Below are 19086 nucleotides of genomic sequence, written 5' to 3' on the forward strand. Positions count from 1 at the left end.
TATAAAATTTGAAGATGACACCAAACTGGGAGGGACTAGTAGCACTTTGGAGGACAGGATTAGAATTAAAAATGATCATGACAAATTGGAGAATTGGTCTGAAATCAACAAGATGAAATTCATTAACGACAAGTACAAAGTACTACAGGTAGGAAGGAAAAAGTCAAATGCACAACTACAAAATGGGGAATAACCATTTTGCTAGGCAGTAATAGTGCTGAAAAGATCTGGAGTTTTATAGCGCATCACAAATTGAATGAGTCAACAATGAGATGCAACTGTGAAAAAGACTAATATTCTGTGGTGTATTAACAGGAGTGTTATATGTAAAACACAGGAGGCACTGTGTCTTAGCTGGAGTGTTGCATCCAGTTTTGATCACTATAGTTTAAAAAATATATGGATAAATTGGATGGAGTCCAGAAGAGAGCAACAAAAATGATAAAAGTTTTAGGAAATGTTGAGAGCCACTGTTCTGCTTACAAAATCTGACCTAAAAATACAAGTGTCCTAGCACACTGTTACTGAAAAATTGCTTACTTTCTCATTTTTACTATATCGTTATAAAATAAACCAACTGGAATATAAATATTGTACTTACATTTCAGTGCACAGTATATAGAGCAGTATAAACAAGTCATTGTCTGTATGAAATTTTAGTTTTGTATTGATTTTGCTAGGGCCTTTTGGGCATCAGTTGTTCCTTCCTGTCCCCACTGGGGGCTCCATTGTGAGGGTGGCCCCACTACCCAGTTCCAGCTTGCTCCTGGCGGCTCTGGCCCCTGTGCTCCCCTCCAGGAGGCCCCTTTTCCTACACAGTTTTAGAGCATCCTTTGAGCTGGCAGGTACTGCTGGTCAGGTGGGGAGTGTGGGGGTGCTCAGAGGGTAGGCCAGCATGGGGATGCTGCAGCTGGAACTGGCAAGATAGCACAGGGGCCAGAGCTGCTGGAAGCCTGGGGTGAGCTGGAACTGGGTAGTGGGACCATCCTTGCAGTGGAACCCCCAGCGGCATAGTTGATGTCCAGCAGGCCAAGCGAAGACCTCATGTGGCCAGATCTGGTCTGCCAGCCTCTAATTAAAGAACACTATTCTAGAAAGTGGCCCTTTACAAAATTATCTAGGGTTCTTCATTATAAATTGTCTTAGAAGATGGAAGACAGAGTCCGTGACCATAGAAATCTAGTGATTGGACATATGATCTTACTTGGATCATCTGTCTCTGTGTATTTTACACAGAGAGGGATATTGGAAACTATTGACATAATATTTAATTTAATTAAAGTTAAGGGCCTTTCTATTGAAGAAATGGAAAAAGAAAGGTAGAAGTGCATGGAACACAATTTCTCCATTTTTGTGATTGTAACACTGGTTTTAATCAAATTACTAGAGTTAAGTGCAAAACCTAAATTGTAAAGATTTCTTACATACAGTTGAATTTCCTGATTTGGTAAGATTGCACTGGTACAAAATTTAGATAAATGAAATTTAGAAGGGGGAAAAAATCACTTTTTTGGAAAATTCTATAAACTCTCATTCTCCTCAACTCTGCTACTGATTCCCCATGAAGTGATGCATCATTAATCTGTTTGAAAGTTGTCAGCCACCAAACTCCTTTATATTTGTGAGTTAGTGGTGTAGAATAGAGTATATGCTTCCATGTGTACTAATGTGCAGTGAAAACAAGGAAACCTTTATACACTTGTCTTTTCTTACTCCTTACAAGAATACACTGGGATTCATCTGACAGGACTGTACCATTAAGTTATCTCTTGCAGGTCAACTTTCCTACTGAGATTTAAAAGGTTGATAATGTTGTGTTTCAAGATAGCAGCCAACACAGCTCCACTTTTCCTTTTTCTTGGTTTTTGTTTTGGTACAGTCCAGAGTTGAGTGATCTCTGTGCCTCTGACTTCGTAAATAGTTTGGTAGTTTCCTTTGTCTCTGTGTTCTTCGTGGAGATTATAGTAATCCCAGGTTAGAGATCCCTGTTATTCTGGAGCCTCCCTGAAGGGGGATCAGCAGAGAAAAGGCAGCTATTTGTTAGATTTCTCAAGGATTGGGTCTTCCACCTCGCTTCTATTGTAGAGAGTAGGGGTTAATCCAAGATGGTGACTTAGATCAAAGAGTAACTGATGTATGGTGGACATGAAGCAGTATGTAAACTTTCTGTATAGTTAGCTGTTAATTTTAAAATGTGGTATGCTGATTAGTTGATTTCTTTCAGTGCACGTGAGAATTTGTGACACAATACTGAATGGTGGAGGAAGTTTTCTTCATAGAACTGACATATGAACTGCAGTGTCACTACCTTGAGAACATGACTTCAGACATCCTCCTTGTGTATATTTAAATTATGTTTTTGTGTAGTTTTGGTGTGTTAGTTTTAGCCTGCTCTTTACAACTACAATGTGGAAATTAGTTTCTTATGATCTAGGTTGTGAAATAGGGGTAAAAGTGCAATAAACTCTGGAAATAATTGTGAAGCAAATCTGTTTAACTGGATATTATCTAATACATGCCTATCTCTGAACAGGGCGTCCTGAAAAACAAATGGTCAATACTCTACCTCCTGCTCAGCCTTAGTGAAGACCCACGTAAGCAGTCTAATAAGGTAGGTAAGGGGTTCTGTGTTTCTTCAATAAATGTTTTAAAATTCAGTACAAATCCCAAATGGGAATATTAAGAGATGTTAATATCCAGAGTAAAACAAACTTCTTCAAAAAGGGGAGTATCTGCAAAGTCCTTGGAAAGGCTGGAAGCAAAAATTTTTTAATTAAATATAAGGATGCTTTAAAAATGTATTTTGTGTAAATACTCTAACAATGAGAATTAAACAAGCTATTCTCTTTAAGCATAAAACTGAATAATTAACTAAACATGCAAGGCAGTCATTATCTGGAACGCTTTGGATAGATTTAACTTAGGTCAAGTCCATACTGGATTATTTATTTATTTATTTATTTTTGCTGGTATAGCAATTTTGGTTGGGGATGTGGTGTTTTGGCAACACTTTGCTAGTAGCAAATGTCCTAGTATAGTTGCAGTTATGCTGGCAAAAATATCCTTTTGTTGGGATAACATACACTAGTTTGGCAAGTGAAATGAAATTTGCTGCCAAATGCATTCTTTGGCTGGTATAAGCTGCCTCTTCATTAAAAGGGTTTTGTCGATACAGCTATACCAGCAAACCTTTTCTAGTATATACCTGACTTTAATTTACTATTAGGAAAGGCAATAACAGTTCAGACACACGGTTGGGGAAAAAATTATTTTAGCTACTGACATGTTTGATTAAAGTAACTCACAATTAGATCTTTGTGTTTTATCTTTAAGGTGTCAAGTTATGCCACATTGTTTGCTCAAGCATTGCCGCGAGATGCTCACTCAACTCCTTACTACTATGCTAGGCCTCAAAGCCTTCCATTGAATTATCAGGACCGCAATGCTCAGTCTGCCCAGAGTGCGGGCAGTATGGCGAGCAGTGGGATCAGCAGCATAAGCATGTATGCCCTGAATGGGCCAACGCCAACTCCACAGTCCCTCCTTCCAGGGTAAATTTAAATTTTGCCTATAGCGAAGACCTTGAAAAATATTTTTAATATTACTTAGCATTTTTATCCAGTGATTTCAAATTTCTTACAGCAATAAGCACATTCTGTATGGGTATCTACATACATTTTCAAAGCACTTTACAAAATAGCAAACCTCAAAATATTGTTATGGGTTTGAGAGGATATATGGTTACCTTGTTCACAGTTCCTGTTAGTGAATATCTTCATGTCACTCTCTTTTGCATTACAGTCTGTTTTAACTCGGTGCCTGTGAAGTTTACGTGCCTTGCAGTCTTGGATACCGAGGTCCTTGGTTTATCTGCAGAACAGCTATGATAGGGGCAGCACTTGTGCAGACTTCACACACTGTCCTGTTAACATTGTTTTCTTCCTGTCTTTTTAGACAATCCTATCAAGCTCCAGGGGTGGGAGATTGCCTTCGTCAACAGCTGGGTTCACGTCTTGCATGGGCTCTAACTGCTGGCCAGCCTTCATTACAAAGCTCTACCTCAAAAGGCCTTCCAAACACTGTGTCTCGCAATGTGCCAAGGTCAAGGCGAGAAGGGGAGACAAGTGGTGAGCAATATGCTTTTTGCTAAAGATTTTTTTTTTTCCTGCAACTTGGTTTGTTTCCTTGTTTTGTTGTGACTATTCTATACTCTTCTTGGGAATAGCTTCTGTTCCATTGTGTTACTATATGTGAAGAACTTTCCCAAGAGGACAGATTTGAAGGTAGGAAGACAGCACATATACAAAAGAGCAGTGTATTTGGCCATTAACTTTTCTACGTTCCTACTGTGGGGGGGGGGGGAATGGTTTGAGTACACATTCTCCCCATTCAAAATTAATCTTTTCTTTGATATTGCAAGTAGCATAGACCCAGTGCATTGCTGTGGACAGCAGGACCAAGTAGCAGAGCAGATGTATTGTGAATGAATATGCTCTTAAAAGCTGCAGTGTCTATGATGATAACCAAAAGTTTTAGGGGAAATGGATAACGAGGGACAAAACCCCAAAACACATGGAACTATTTATATTCACATATACACTGGACCCTTGCTAGAACGTGGGGTTTTGGATCCATGTGCGGTCCCCGTGTTAACCAAATTTGTGCTATAAAGATGCGCATTCTAGCAAGGGTCTGCTGGATAAGTAAAATGTGTAACTGTGTTTTATTATCTGAGTACACAGTCCTTGAAGTACCACCTCGCTGACATAGTTTGCAGCGATATTGAATAGTGCAGTCATTTTTTAAATATAATCGGTTAATTTATCTTATTTACATTGCTGTAAATCTGGACTGAATAGACTTTGAAGGAGCCACTCATGGATTTACATTAACTGAGTGAAGAATTTGACCAGTTTAACTAGCTAACTCAACTGTGGAGCAGCTGTTGAGGAAAGTTAACCTTCCACCTACTTGTATTCAGAAAGCTCTCCCATTCTTGTATGAACAAGATCAACGCTGAATAGTGACTAAAAAGAGACAAGGTGCCTCACAATGCCATATTTTTAAATTGCTTCCTGAATAAATGTGGTCAGTTAGCAAATAAAAGATCTCCTAGCTGTCAGCCCTGCTAAATGTATCCTGGATTTGAAAATCAAGCTGGGTTATTCCAATTATGTGTATTGTTGCTAGGAAAAACAAAAAAGACCAAATGGAGTGTACATTTGTAACTGAAGACAGAATTTGGCTTTGCAGTTAGAATCTGATTAACAATACTGTGAATGCACGAGAGGAAATGTATAATTTAGCCCATTCTCTTATTGTCCTGTTAGCTTTTTAATGCTAATATAATTTAAAAAGTAGTAAATACTTATTTTTCTCAATGTACCAGCAGGTATGACTCTTAATTCATACAAGGAACAGATTATATTAAGTGTACATGAAGTGTCTGTCACTTTTTGGAGTAAAACCACATTCCGTATATAAGAACAGGAGCTATTGAAATTTACAAAACACAAATAATTACAGAGCTCTGTAAATAGGCTGATTACTGTTAATTGGCATTCTCTGATATTGCCTCTGCAAATGTGCAGTTCAGGAGTCGTGAACCTGTTCTAGAGCTGTCTTACAGTTGAAATGCTAGTTGTAAGAGTGCACCCACGTTTTAGCTGAAACTATATAAAAGGATCCCCCACCACACTGTCGTATGCCCTCAGTTCCTCTCTCCTTCCTCCAGACTATTGACTTTCTGAAGAAGGGAGAAAGGAAGAGAAGGTTCATATGGATCTGCAGACACAGTGACTTTGGAGAACCTTTTCTTTTCTCTGTTGTGAAATAAACTTCTTCAGGTAATACTTTTCAGCTATGTTTGAGAATTTGTACCCTCTTGACTGATGGGAGTGTTTTAAAGCATAACATAGACTAGCATTATTTGTCTGAGGTGTTCAGAAAACCTTGCTACGCTTAAGGTTCTGGATGTTGATATGACGCCAGCCTCTCTTGGCTTCTGTAGGTTGTGTCCTTAGATGACCCAGCTGGCTTCCTTAGCCTAAACCAGGCACACCTGTGTCTTATTACAGAAGTTGGGGGAGAAGATAAAGGAACTCATTGGGGTTCCCAAATCAGGACAGCTCTCTTGCCATTTCCAGAAGAGGCAGCATCCTATTAAGACAGAATCTGTAGTTGATACTGAGAACATTGTCAAGACTGAAATGGCTTAGTTCTTAGCCTCCAAATAGGGTCACAAAAGTACAGGATACTGGAAGACCCAGCAAATGAAGAAAAGCTGCTCACTGTCTTGAATTGCCTTCTGTAAATTGATAACTAGTGTGAGGCACAAAAGCAATCTGGACTTCAATCAGAGCTGTGAACTAGAGGACAAATTGGATACTCCAGCACCTGAAGCTATACTGACTCAAGAGTTAGAACTTTTTATAAGAGCATAACTTAAATTTATCTCTGCATTTACTTTGCCTGGGATTTAAAGGGTGTACAGGTGAAAACGTTTGAGTGATCTCCCAGCACCCAACATCGGAGTAATTTTTAAATATGAGAAAAATATCCTGGTTTCACAAGAAACGGTTTTTTTATAAGCAGATCTCATTCATGGATGAGCTTTATTGTCTCCAAAGGAGACTATTGAAAAATTAACTCTGAAACAACAAACAAGTTTCCACTGTGCAGTCGAGAAAGGACAAGGAATTATTCAGGGCTACTTGCACTTATGGTAAGATCAAAACGGAGTTGACCTTAAAGGCTGTCTGTTCCTTTCATAGTCTCTGGAATGTTGTGCTAAGTTTAGAGCGCACACATCTGATGGCTGAACTGCTTTGGTATGTTTTCATGTATAGGCAGATGGCTTTCTTTGCGTCTCCTCAGGACAATTTCATCATGGAAAACTTAAAATAAATAGAAGGAGGTCGTTTTGTTTTTTCAGTTCAACTTCTATATCTTTTAAAAAGAATAATCTAAGTATCCTTACAAATCTAAACGGTCTTAACCAATGTTTTTTCTTTTTTAGGTAATGTTGAAATAACTGAAGCAAACCTTGTAAGAGACATTTTGTACGTCTTCCAGGGAATAGATGGCAAAAACATCAAAATGTGCAATTCTGAAAACTGCTATAAAGTAGAAGGAAAGGTACTGTACAGTTACTATCACTTTATGAATGGAATCAGAACAGGCAGGAAAGGTTAGGGGAGAGGAATATCATCGGAATGTACAATATTTGTATACACTTTATGTACAATTTAATTTTTAAGAAAACCCAACTTATCAGCAGTACAAACAGGTAGATGCCCTGTCTGTTAAGTTTCCTTTTTACCTCCAACAAGTTTTGATGTTTATAGTTTCTTTCATGGTTTTCCATTGACCTTTCTGGGCCGTTGCAAGAGTGGACAGTTGAGCAGTACATTACATAATTGGTATGATGGGATAGCTTAATTTTGGCAATTAATTGATCTTTGATTATTAGCAGATAAATATGCCCAATGGTCTGTGATGGGATGTTAGATGGGGTGGGATCTGAGTTACTACAGAGAATTCTTTCCTGGGTGCTGGCTGGTTAGTCTTGCCCACATGCTCAGGGTTTAACTGATCGCCATATTTGGGACTGGGAAGGAATTTTCCTTCAGGGCAGATTGGCAGAGGCCCTGGAGTTTTTTTGCCTTCCTCTGCAGCGTGGGGCACGGGTCACTTGCTGGAGGATTCTCTGCACCTTGAGGTCTTTAAACCACAATTTGAGGACTTCAGTAACTCAGACATAGGTTAGGGGTTTGTTACAGGAGTGGGTGGGTGAGATTCTGTGGCCTGCGATGTGTAGGAGGTCAGACTAGATGATCATAATGGTCCCTTCTGACCTTAAAGTCTATGAGTCTATAATTGGCTAGCCAATGAGGGGTGATAACTTCCTCCTGCTTGAATGGGCCAGCACTGAGCCTTCTGGTTTCTCGGTGACTCATTTGAACTCCAAGACCATAAAGGATATAATTTTCAAAATAGTGGTGTTATTCCTTATATATTAATTGTACACACATCTCGCAGTGATTGAGTATTGGTAAGTTACAGTAGAGACCGCATACAATATCCTTCTTGGATAAATGCCATGAAAGTTTTTTGTCGTAGGTGAGGTGAGTTTGTCTGGTCTCAGACAGTTGCTTGTAAAGAACCATGAATCCTTTGCCTGTTGGTACCAGTGGGTCTCTGTGTCACAGAGCTAATGGAGGAATTCAAAGGGAAGTATGAGAGATGCATGTTGAGAAGAATAAGCAAGGAATGTTATCTAAGCTGTAGAATTTTTGTTGGTCTGGGAAAGGGCAATGTGGGTGTTACAGGCTACAGTAATCGTTGCAGATAAGCATATTCTCCAGAAGGCAATTCTCCAGAAAGGGCCATATTTTGGAATTTAATGTACCCCACCCTACACACACCCACATCATATGTAATTTAAAAGATTATTATATATACGTTCAGATAAGGTACGATGTGGAGCAGTCAAGTGGTGCTGTAAGCAGGGTGAAACAATGGTAGCCAAAGTGAGTGTCATTTTTTGCACAGTACTGGAAACGCTGCAATATGATTGACTACAGTTTTTACTGTTTAAGTTAATTTCTACACCTTAAGGTGGTATTTATTGGTCAAAGCTATCAAATGACAATGTATTAAAATTTTTATTAGTTTTGCATGGACAAGTATTTTTTTTCCAGAAAAAATGCATGTAGCAAAAATGGCGAATATCCACATTTTGCAATATGCTAAAATGAAATGTTTTCACATCACATATTCTTAATTGTCAAAGTATCTACCAAGTGATTATAATAGTTTTGTATAATAGTTTCAGCTGAAATTTGCTGACCAGATGAGTTTCCCATAGTTTGTACTAAATAATGGAAAAGCATTACATGTACATTTATGTGTAAATGTACTTGAATTCCTAATGTAATACTTCTACATTTGTAAACCTTTGTACATACAATGTAGCATCTAGTCTGCCTGACAGAAGGCTTTAATTTGTCATTGCCTGTGCATGCAGTACTAGCCTTTGAACTATTCTGAAAACTAGGTTTTTAATCCAGTACTCTCTTATGCTTCATATTGAACTTCAGTCAAAGTGTTCACCAAACAAAAATGGCAATTTTGATACTAACAGATCTAGTTTATATCTAATTTAGCGTATATCTGTATACTTGTACAAAGTGAGAAGTGGTGGTGGTAATGCTAACAATATCGTTTGGGAATTTTACCTCTACAGGGATGTTACAGTATATGAAGATATGGCAGATACAAGGCTCTTAAAACTTACATCAAATAGAAGAAGACTCTCCACAAACTTTTGAAAAATGTTATTTGTCAAGAAAATCAAAAGAATGTAAAATTTGTCAAAATCCATCAGTGCTGGACAGAATTCTTGGTGCTGGCAGCGGAAGCCAGGAGAGATGAATTGTATTGGCAGCTACTGGATGAGTTTTCTAGTTTAGATGATGTGCTACCTATACTTCTTCACAGGGTTTGCTTTCAGAAATACATAAGCAAGTAGAATTTGGTACATGTCAGAGTTGTACTGGACTCAGGAAAGAAAACACTCTGATCGGATTCAGAGTCTATCATATTCACCTGGTTCTGTAGCCACCAGAGCAAGTACGCTCTCCAGCATTTCCTCCTGTTGCATTGTTGGCCTGAGGCAAAGGACACAATATGGACAAGAAACATCATAAAATAGAAATATTTGAGAGAGCAACCAAACTAAGGGAGGCATCACTTCAAAGAAGAGATGACATTTCATGGAATATCTATGTAAGACTTAACTGCATCCTTAGCACTCTATCACTCAACGTGCCTTTGTTCCTACTTGAGTAAAATGAATCTTAAAGCAAAGCCACGTAGTTATACTGCAACAATAATCATCAACGTTGCATTTTACCAGCTGATTGAAGAGAGAGACAATGATCTTATGTACAACAAGAAGGCTTTTCTCCTTTCCAAGCTGCTACAAAGATATAAATCCCTACTTCCCTTAGATGTAGATACTGCAAGCTATTTCAGTAGCAACTTCTGAAACTTCATGCCATGAATAGAATGGACAAGGCAAGTCTATCGTCATTCTGTCCAGCTCAATAACACTATCTGACTTTAGTCAAGCTGCTAGTAATCTGAAACAGTAACTTAAGTCATTGAGATTGTTTGTAGATGTTCTTCTGGCGTGTGAGCCTGATGAACAGCTTTTAAATGAACAGGTAGCTTAGTATAATGCCACTTCAACCCTTGTGTCTGAAATAGCCAAAATGAAAGCCTCCGAATATTATCCAAAGCCAGGTCATTGTAGTTTTCAGAGGTCGTTTGCTTTCCTGCCCCAATTGGAACAGGAGTGTCTTTTTGGTTGGTTGATTGAGGCATATAATTTAGCCAGCAGTTTGGAAGACATTCAAAGATGATGCCTCTTAGTTGTGGAGTGCATAGTATTAACGGATTCAAATCTCATCCATGAAGGAGATGATAATATACACATCAATGTAGAGGCCATTGATGGAAATAATACTTTCCAATGAAAGGCTAGAGTGGTATTTCAACAACAGGCTGCAGATAGTGATATTTCTTGTGATGCTGGACTGAAGTGTTGTAGAGAAAAGTCACTTGCTCTCTCCAGGCAATGAGTCTCTTGTGCAGTGTCCAGAACTGATTCACCATGGAAAAAATACTTGAGGAAAATAAACTCTTGTCACCTACAAATGACTGCTGTTTGAGATCTCTTCTGTTGTCTTTTATGACTTCTACCTCATGATGTCCTACCAATACCAAATGATGTTGACATTGTTCATGCTCAGGTGATTCCAATCTGGACTGATTTCAGCCATAAGCTTGCAACTAAGAGCACCTACGCAGAAGTTGCATCTGCACTTTTTGTGGATGCCAGACCAGCTGATATGTCCACAGTCTACTACAATGCTGAAATGTAAGGTAATCTCGTCAGCTCTAGAACAAGCAGTATGCCATTCAGACCATGGAGCATCAGTCGTATGCTGTTGCTCAATAAGTTAAATGGACTCTCCCAAATGAGCTTGGTACCAATGTAATTTGCATGAGTAGTTTTTCACAGCCTGTGCTGTTTTATTGCATTTTTGGGGAGATGACTAGAGAGGAGTTACTCCTGTATTTCTAACATTTTGTCTGACAAATGTTGGCTGATCACTCACAAGGTGTTTTGAGTCTGAAGGCATTGAGCCCTTATAAAATGTCATTAAAGAGCTTGATGATGCTGTAATTCAGCATATGCTGCTACTAGTATTGGAGGAATTTCAGACATGGGGGTGTTCCCAGTCTACTACATTCAAGTTCTGGGATTGCTTTCTTCAGGTTATGGAGATACTGCTTCTAAATGTCTATATAGAGTGAGGGATGGTTGGAAACTTCATCTGCACATACAGTATGTCATACTTCCATACTTCTTTACTGCTAACAGGCCCAACTATGCCAGGTGGAAATCAGTCTACATTCTTGATGTGTTAAATCCTTCAAGTACACAGTGCTTTTGAACCTGGGGAATTTGCTGTGCATCAGACTCCATGTTCTTTTAATGGAATTTGGAGTGATGTGGGAACAGAAAACTGTCATCAAAGACTCAAAGGGCAGCAGTAGAATTGTAGGACTGACCAGAAGGAAGCTAGCCTTTGTCAGGTGGACCCTCGCAAGACATGTCCTGAGTGGATATGCAAAAACCAAGAGAGAAAGAAGTGACCTAACGAGACAGTCCCCAAACAAGTCTTTGCCTCTACACTGAGGAGGGATGAAGAGCATGTTACAGCTCTTACCAATCATATCACGAACAATATGGCAAAGTCATGTAGCCATGAATCACATCCAAAGATGCTTATCAACATATCCACTAGGCTGCATGTGACATCAGATGTACAAGAGTCTCTACTGAAAATAGCAGATGTTGATGAAGAACAAACAGATTTGTGAGAAGTGCACTTGACTGGGCTGAAGAAGCTACATGTCCCATCAGAATCAAGAAATCTGGCAACAGAACATGGCCAAGACAACCAAATTTAAGTCTGGTAAGTGATGGACAGTCACAGCAGCCATCAGTCCAGAAATTTATTTTCTGAGGAGCCCTTTCCTTATCAAGAAGCAGAGATGTTTCAGTGGCAACTGTTCACTTATTAGGGCCTGTGCCTCTGTTCCTCTTCCATGCTGATGAATGAGAAGAGCAGACAAAGCTGAATTAAGACATCAGCTGGAAGCTCAAGCTGAAAGGATGTATGAGCTAAGAGCATTCAACAAAGAAACCCCAATGTACATCAGATGCCATGGCTATCATACAAATGATGTCTGGAGACAAATTCCACACAATCGATGAATTGGCTGCCGAGTACTTGAGGCAGATCCTAAAAGAATTGACAAAGCTAATTCTGTAATCTAAGTCTTTGACAGATATGAGAACAGTAACTGTGAACTGCAGCTAGACAGAATCTAAAGTTGGATGCAAGAAATACCAGGTGATTGCTGGAAGCACTGTGCCTCCATAGAAAAAGTTTCTAAATGTGGCGTCCAACAAGCAGTCACTTGCAACATTCCTCTGAATTTATAGTTCAAAGTGCACCTGCGTGTAGGAGCACACCCAGCACAAATACTACTCCTTGCTAGAGGCTTTTCCAATGGTGAAGCAACAAAGTCCATCACCAGTAGAAATGCTGAAGAAGCCCAGAGCTTGTACATTGCTCAAGAGGAAGCAGACACCAGCATGCTTCTGCCTGCTGCATGTGCCAATATGGCTTTTTTTCTCTTAGTCCTGGTCTACGCTGGGGGTGGGGTGGGGTCGACCTAAGATACGCAACTTCAGCTACGCTACGTGTAGCTGAAGTTGGTGTATCTTAGGTCAATTTACCTGGCTGTGAGGACGGCGGCGAGTCGACCGCTGCCTCTCCCCCATCGACTCCGCTTCCACCTCTCGCGAGCTGGAGTTACGGAGTCGACGGGGAGCATGTTTAGGATTGATTTATCCGCATCTACACAAGACATGATAAATCGATCCCTGATAGAGCGATCACTACCCGCTGATCCAGCGGGTAGTGAAGACCTGCCCTTGGTGTGAAAGGAACCATAGTAATTAGGTCACCTGATACAGATATTTTGGTCCTTGCTGTTCACTACTTTCAGGCACCATTACCAGCACAACTGACAAGCATTGCTTTATATCTGTGCATACAATTTGTGACACACACACTCACTCCTGTCTTGTGCAAGATACTTTCTGCTGTACATGCATTAACAGGGTGTGACTCTGTCATCCTTATAGGTATGGGGCAGGGCGGGGGATTTGACAACATTAAACACAAACATAAGGAGCTTTCTGCTTAAGAGATCTTGCTAAACTGAGAGTGAATGATTGACATGGCACAATTTCTGCAGCAAGGAAGTTGGTAGCAGTGCTGTATGACCAGGCCAAGAAAGAAAAGGACACTCACAGAGACTTGAATTGCTTGTGTCTCAATGTAGCTATCAAAAAGGACAAGTCACTGGCCAAACTCCCACGATGTGAGACAGTTTTGAAGAGCATGTCAAAAGAGGCATCTTTGCAAACAAAAATTTGGATGTCTTCTCAACAGACATTGGATCACCATTGCAAAATAGATAGTAGTTCATCATCCACATTTTTCTTCTTCTATTCTTCGAGGGCTCAGTGGCACCTGAGCATCTACAAAACTTATTCAGGCTTGTACTAGTAGAGGTTGCTGCACAATCAACTATGTCTGTAGTCAGAACAGTCTTCCCTGTACAGAACTGTGTTCATGCCTTGGAGATGAACACTGTGATAATCATTGTAGTCTTGGTAGAGATCATAATGATTACTAAGATAATGATATTGACTAGAAATGTCACCAGTGCTATTATATTTGAATGATACTTGTGCAAATTTAATATGATTGTTGTTGTGATGCTTTGAGGTTTAAAAAAAAATCTAATTTGGTCTCTCCAAATTATAAATAGTCATTGAACTAACAGAAATGAATGCACATATTTCAACATGGTCATTTGAAAGTGTTGATGTTGTTTTTTATCCCTATTTTTATGTTAACAGCACTGCTAGACAGCTCCACATCATACCCCGTCTTAAAATAGACATAATAAGCTTTCAAATGATGTATGATATGCATGTGTAGAGACGGTACATTAAGTCGATCAAATTGGTGGTGTTTGCTGCTCACCTAAGGAAATGAGGGCCTCGACAAGATTTCTAGCTGTGTGTATAGAAAGAAAGGGGAAAAAAACAAAAACCAAATCTTGCCATTTCTCCCATAACACTTTCAAGATATGGCCATGATAGGAATCCGATTCATGTGCTGGCGAGTCAGGTATAGTGGTATTGTCAGCAGTGTTAGAAGATAGAGATGGAGCAGGTATGGGTCTAAAGAGTTAACTTTTGATCCTGTTACTGGTGATCTGTCCAAACAGGCTCCAGATAGGCTGAGATGTGGGAAAGGTCAGGAATGGGAAGGCTAGTCTGTAAGTTGCCATTATAAAGATAGTAGTTGAATCTATATGATCTGATGAGTTCATCTAAGTGAAAGAGGAAGAGGCGGAGGGGCTATAAACCAAACTTTAGGAAAGCAGGAATATAGTAGAATTACCCATTTAAAATACACAATCTCCAAAGAAGTAAGAGGAGAACCAGAAGTCAGAGTTGTTGAGGACAAGATGCTATGAAAGGAAGTATAACTGTGTGTTAAAAGCAGCAGGAAGGTCAAGGAGAAAGGGGATGGAATAGTGGCCCTGAGGGTCTGGTGACAGCAGTTTCAGTGAAGCAGACTGGAAGCCAGATATGGGGTGGAGGTGTTCTGTGGTGAAGCTGGAGGAGAGGATCACAAGACAATGGTTGTCAATGGTGCATCTAGTGAGTTTAAAAATGAAGACTAAAGATGGAGCCAAACTTGGAGAGGCCAGAGAGATGAAGGATCAACTTTTTTGAGGCTGCAAGGAGACTAGAGTATGCTTGTATTGTAGGGGCAAGGAGCCAAAGAAGAGGTAGGGGTGGGGGAGCAGTGGACCCTTGAGTGGGTCTAAATGCTTTCCTTAACCCCCTCTACACTTCTTAGCTGGTTGATGCTGCTTATAGCATGAGTACAGCGACAGTCCTTCAACTGCCTTTAAGTGTTTATTCATATGAAGGATAATAGGTTTGATTCTCATGCACTCTGCTGCTCTGGCAGTGTAACATACCCTTATAGACAGTGAAAATTACTTTCAGGCCACTTCATGGTGCCAAAGCAGTGTAGAGTGGCCATAACATAAATGAAAATCAGGCCCAGTTTTGTCTGTGTGTTGGGCTTTTTGTTCTTTTGGTTGGGGGTCTGCACATGTGAAATTTATAAACTGCCCTTTCATGAGATGATCAGGTATCCAAACAATAATTGGGGAGATTTTTCATATCCAGGTAAATCTCTCTCAGCTGCTTGCTTTTACAAAGCTTTCCTTCTGCCTTTGCAGAATACAGAGCCTGAAAACTCTCCAAATCCCTTCTTTCTAGAAATTCCAAACTGCTCTGAGAGTCAAACTGGGTTCTTCCCTTCATATGCATCATTGCCAGTAATAAAAGTTCTGCATAGTGAATTGTGCCTTCAGATACATCTGTGCAGCCCCAATGTCTTTGGCTTTTGCCCTTAGTGATAAAATTAGTAAGCAGTTTTAATGCACGAGAAAGCAAGGGAATTGGATTCCATTCTTGTAGTTGTGTTGGATGTGCATTACCAATCAAAAAGTTGTCAAAACTTACATTTGCCCATGAGGGGAGCAGGTATGTCTCCGAATACACAGGAGCAGATTTATTTAGTAAGAAAGTGCCTTTTGTACATGGTAATTTTTCAGAGTAAAAACACACTTTCAGAACTGTAGAATATATATAGACACAGGTCAAATATCCATATTAATATTGTTAAGCCTGTTGGTTACATTCAGCAGTTAGTGAGCTTGTGGAGTCCCACCTTGACTTAGTTGGCGTGGATGTAATCTCACTAAGCTGTTTTTGCTCTTTCCTCTCATACATCACTGAGGGTCACTCCTCACCAAGTGCTCTTGCTTGTGGAATTCTAAATGTGTTGCTCTCGTCATCTATTGTGCTAAAGTTGTGGGTGAAGCTGCCAGCTCCACTTATTGTAAACAATTTCCAGTATAAAACCCTGCTTTCAGTTACTTGTAACTTTGCCAAACTACAGCCGTTTGGGCTGAAATTTTCCATGCTGGTTTTTTGTCTCAGGCCGATTTCTGAAAACAAAAAACACAAAACTTCTTTTTTTTTTCTTCAAAAACTATTCAGCCATATATGAGAGCAGAGAGGAAAATACTGTGTTTTTTGTCAATGTTAGTCTTACGACAGTTTCACAGAGAAGCTGTAGCACCTCTCAGCTTAGAAGCAGGGTCTTGAAATTTGGCAGGACAGGGGCTCTAAAGTCAGATGCCTTTTGCTGTTTCCATGAAAATGCACCAGATCTGCCTGAGTTATAAGCCTCTGAAAATGGCCACTTGCAAATGCTCAGAGACTTGTTAGCATTTGGCAGCTAAATTCTTCAAAGATTTTTGTCTGCTCTGAGCATGTTCCAGCCCAGGACTGACCATGACTTTTCCAGCAGTTGCTCCTCCCAGCTGCTGTGGCACAGAGCAGCAAAACAGCGAACAAGGCTTTCTCTCCTGTGCTCTTTGCTCCTCCTGTTGGTACCCAGACAATGTGAAGGAGGAAGCAGCCTGACAAATACAGAAGAGTGAGCACCTGGATGGGACAGAGGCAGGTTAGTGGAGGGGGTGAAAGGGGATAGCAATAAATAGGAGAAGATTGGGCCTGACAGAAAGGAATAAGCTAGGGAAGTATATGCTATAAGACTGGAGTAGAAGGGTCTGTAATCACTAAGAACACACTCGCTATCCAGGACTTGGAATTGAGCTCTTGATTCCTGAGTCTCTGCTGTCTAGTAAATGCAAAGTGTGGATCTTATCTGCTTCTAGTGGCTGGTCCACAGAGAGGATAATAGTGTAGTGCTGCTACCATTAACTTCATTAATTCAGGTACTAGAGGTTTGTGGATCTGAAGGTTCCAGCTCTGCTGCTCACCTACCTGGGATTCTCTGTGGTGGAATTATTTTTGTTTTTTGGTTTGCATTTTTTAAAAAGTAGGAAATTTCATTAAACCTATGTTAAAAGAACATTGAGGTTGCAAAGTCAAGCATTCAGAATTTAAGAAAGGCCAAAATTAACATTGCTTGTTCACCCTTAATGCGGCCACCTTGTATGTGTACATTATGATAGTCTTTAATTACGTGATCACATTTTTTTTTTTCCTCTCAGAATCCCTTCAGGGTAGGGGATGAATGGCATTCACTGAATGAGTTTGCTCTATGCTGAGCAAAGAGATACTTGGAGAAATAGGGAGGGGTTGCTTTTGTTTTTTTAATCCAGACTTAATGAGCTTTTGTTGTTTTGCTAACTTTGTAGGTCAGCCTCTCCAAATCGCTCAGAGATACCACAAGCAGACTTGCAGAGTTAGGATGGCTACACAATAAAATAAGAAGATACACAGACCAGAGGAGCTTGGATCGTGCCTTTGGGCTTGTAGGTCAGGTATGTTGGATACAAAGATGGCTAGTTTACAAAACTTTGGTTTCATTCCCTTTAGGAACTGCTGGATCTAGAAATACAATATGGGAATGGTGGGGAGACTCTGGAGAATTCATAACTTGGAGTCCTTCCGTATCATTTGATTTACTCCTGTGTGGACTTTCATTGTTGGCTGTGAGCCAAAATCTGGGTGTAGGGTAAAGGAGCTCTCAGCTCAGTCATAATAGGGTTCTTTCTTGCTAGTCCTATGAAGTAGTCTTGCCCTTCTATCCCTAGTTGGGAGTGCCTCCTCCATAGACTTAAATTATTTTTTTTAAAGTATACTTTTATATTTAAACAAAAATAATAATCCAGGAATGGCATAGTGGCATCTCTGAGCTAATTAAAGTGTGCCCACTTGCATTGTTAGGAGAGAGATTCTGCTTTACTTTGTAGTTCTCCCCTGAAAAATGTGTAAGGGAACACTCTTGACTAGCTGATAGATGATGTTCATTGATGATAAATAAAATACTGCACTACTGAAGCTGAATACAAATCACCAGTTATCTGCTGCCATTTCTTTTGAATGCAACATCAAAAGAGTGTCAATTTTTGTTTTTATAGGTTCCATCATCATGATTTATAGTCTGCAGTAACTTCACAGCTGCTGTAAAACCTAAAACCACATTTACTGCTAAGGCATTCCCGTTTCCTATCACTTGCTCCCTCTGTAAAACTGGATATTATCCCTTCTGAGTCGTCAGAAATGTTGTTGTCCCTGCCTCTTGCCATAACATCCTACCTAATCTGCAAAGAAAGTGAAGTGCTCCTCCCTTCAGTCTAATTTTTCTTGAGGTCAGTAGAGACACTATGGTGCTTTCTACTTTTCTATCGTTTTTATTCTGTCCCCTTCTGACTGTCCTTTTTTCATTCTAAATAAAATATAGAGAATTATTTTCTAAAGGCTGATACTGACATCCATGTTTTATTTGGCTGTGTTTGAGTGTGTGTGTTTGAGTGTGTGGAAAAAACTCTCAATTTCTAGGTGAGGTTTCCTACCCTCTTTCATAGACTAGTTTCCTGCTTATGCTTATTTTCACTGTCTCTGGTTTTAGTCTTTCATTTCACAAAACAAGAGACTGTAAATTCCTCAGTAAACTAAATGTTTTATATCTCTGACATCAAGTACACGTTTCAGGGCTTGTGTAGAATGTTGTGTAGGCCATCAAGTGTATCTGTATAACTTTCCATTCATGATTTGTGTCTGAAACTAGCATTTGTGTGACTTCTATGGCACCAGTGTATGAAGATAAAGCTGTATAATTTACTTAAGCTGTCAGTATCTAGGCAGAAGATCATGTTTTTTCATTCTTGAACACTTCTTTGACAATTTCAGATGCTGCATGCTCAGCATTAAGAACTTATTATTGCAAATATATTGTGCAGTTGAAAGCTTCTTTAATTTGCTGTCTCAGAAAATCTCATCCTTATTTAGAGCACACACAGAAA

General features: G+C 39.7%; 1 protein-coding gene across 1 annotated transcript in view; it reads left to right on the forward strand.

Moving 5' to 3' along the window:
- TUBGCP3 (tubulin gamma complex associated protein 3) overlaps positions 1-19086 on the forward strand; it is a 109675-nt gene that overhangs the window by 19100 nt on the left and 71489 nt on the right. The window contains exons 4-8 of the mRNA XM_045007590.1: positions 2534-2611; positions 3334-3551; positions 3955-4127; positions 7019-7137; positions 17476-17601. Of these exons, the coding sequence (XP_044863525.1) occupies positions 2534-2611; positions 3334-3551; positions 3955-4127; positions 7019-7137; positions 17476-17601 (714 nt within the window). The remainder of the gene's footprint in view (positions 1-2533; positions 2612-3333; positions 3552-3954; positions 4128-7018; positions 7138-17475; positions 17602-19086) is intronic.

This window comes from Mauremys mutica, chromosome 1, assembly GCF_020497125.1.
Source record: "Mauremys mutica isolate MM-2020 ecotype Southern chromosome 1, ASM2049712v1, whole genome shotgun sequence".
Taxonomy (NCBI): Eukaryota; Metazoa; Chordata; order Testudines; family Geoemydidae; genus Mauremys; species Mauremys mutica.